This window comes from Sinocyclocheilus rhinocerous, unplaced genomic scaffold (genome assembly GCF_001515625.1).
Source record: "Sinocyclocheilus rhinocerous isolate Xijiao unplaced genomic scaffold, SAMN03320098_v1.1 scaffold23588, whole genome shotgun sequence".
Taxonomy (NCBI): domain Eukaryota; kingdom Metazoa; phylum Chordata; class Actinopteri; order Cypriniformes; family Cyprinidae; genus Sinocyclocheilus; species Sinocyclocheilus rhinocerous.
In genome coordinates this window covers 3273-4853 of record NW_015641755.1, presented here as the reverse complement: position 1 = coordinate 4853, position 1581 = coordinate 3273, and the positions used below count along the sequence as shown (strand labels likewise).

Sequence of the window (1581 nt, the reverse complement as noted above, 5' to 3'; positions counted from 1 at the left end):
CTGAGTGAACGTGAACTAGGAGACACACGAGTGAATCAGATCACTGCTCTACTGCAGGATAAACACTGTAAACTCAACACACTGATGTGAGTACTTCTCATGGTTTAATACTTTATAAAATACCCTTAACGTATAATATTGTTTGATATTTCATTTTCTAAATACTGGCATTGTGATTCTTTTTTAGAGGACTAAGATTAGTTGAGCCATCATATAGATTTATCCTTCTTTAGGTATTAGTTGTGTGTTGTGAATGAAATAATCTGAAGAATGTTTCCAGTCTTTTTGTTTTTTGTTTTCACTCTCACTCTCTCTCTCTCTTTTTCTCTGCAGACTGAAAAATAACAATATTACAGCAGAAGGTTGTGCTGCTCTGACTTCAGCATTTAATTCAAATCCTTCAAACCTGATAGAGCTGGATCTGAGTGGAAATAAACTAGAAAACTCAGGAATACAGAAGATCTGTCCTCTGTTTAAAAGCACAGAATGCAAATTGGAAAAACTAAAGTGTGTATTTTCATTAATGTACATTTCTACATTTGAATTTATAGTGTTAATTTGATTAGATTACCTGAAAAAATAAAACCTGGAGGCTATAATTTCAGTTACTGTCTGTACTCACCTTAGCAAAATCTCCAGAGTTAAATCAACTCTGCTCAAGAGTACATATTGTCCCAATCTACAGAGTGTTAAATTAACGCTGAAGCCGAGTTAAAGTTAATGGGATAATTAAGCAATTAATTAATTGATGAGTGCGCATTAGTAAAGAAAACCCGCTGTTAACTATGTTGAAGATGATCAACTACTGCTCAGGCTTTTAGACATGAAAACATATAACATAATCCTCAACAGTGGTAACTCTGCTTCAGTGTTACTTTAACACTCTGTAGATTGGGACAATATGTACTCTGAGCAGAGTTGATTTAACTCGGGGGATTTTGCTGTGTTTGACTTAGACTAATATTCTGTCTAACATCTCCTTTTGTGTTTTGAGAAAAAAAAACACACAAGGATGAATGAATAATAACAATTTTCTTTGGGCAAATAGTTTGTTTAGTAAGATGTTAGCATTAAATCATTGGTCAATGCATGTATTTTCCAATTTTAAAATGCTATTATATTAGCATACACTTTTGCACACTCTATGGCAATATTTTTTCTAACTTGTTGATAATTTCTCTACCTATTATTTAGCATCACAATATTGGTTTGAACTTGAAGTGTTCTTCATTTTGTTTATTTAGCACAGAACATGCAATACCTAACAGCTTCTTTCATATACAGAGTTTCCGACTGCAGTATCACTGAAGAAGGTTATAAAGCTCTGGCTTCAGCTCTGAGATCAAACCCTTCACACCTGATAGAGCTGGATCTCACAGGAAATGATCCTGGACAATCAGGAGTGAAGCAGCTCAGTGATTTACTACAGGATGGACACTATAAATTGAAGACCATCAGGTGATTAAAACCTTCAAATACTTATTAAAATTGTAAATTTCAAATAACCTTTCTGGAACCATGCTGCAACAACAATCAGTTGACAAGCTGTATCTTCTTTTGATCCAGTGTTTAATTAATCCC

At 33.9% G+C, this 1581-nt stretch overlaps 1 protein-coding gene across 1 annotated transcript in view; it reads left to right on the top strand.

Annotated features, from left to right (window-relative positions):
• Nucleotides 1-1581, top strand: part of LOC107755282 (ribonuclease inhibitor-like) — a gene marked incomplete at both ends in the record, with an annotated part of 9375 nt that overhangs the window by 4623 nt on the left and 3171 nt on the right. Inside the window, 3 exons of the mRNA XM_016572029.1 lie at nucleotides 23-86; nucleotides 334-507; nucleotides 1285-1313. Coding sequence (XP_016427515.1) covers nucleotides 23-86; nucleotides 334-507; nucleotides 1285-1313 — 267 coding nt within the window. The remainder of the gene's footprint in view (nucleotides 1-22; nucleotides 87-333; nucleotides 508-1284; nucleotides 1314-1581) is intronic.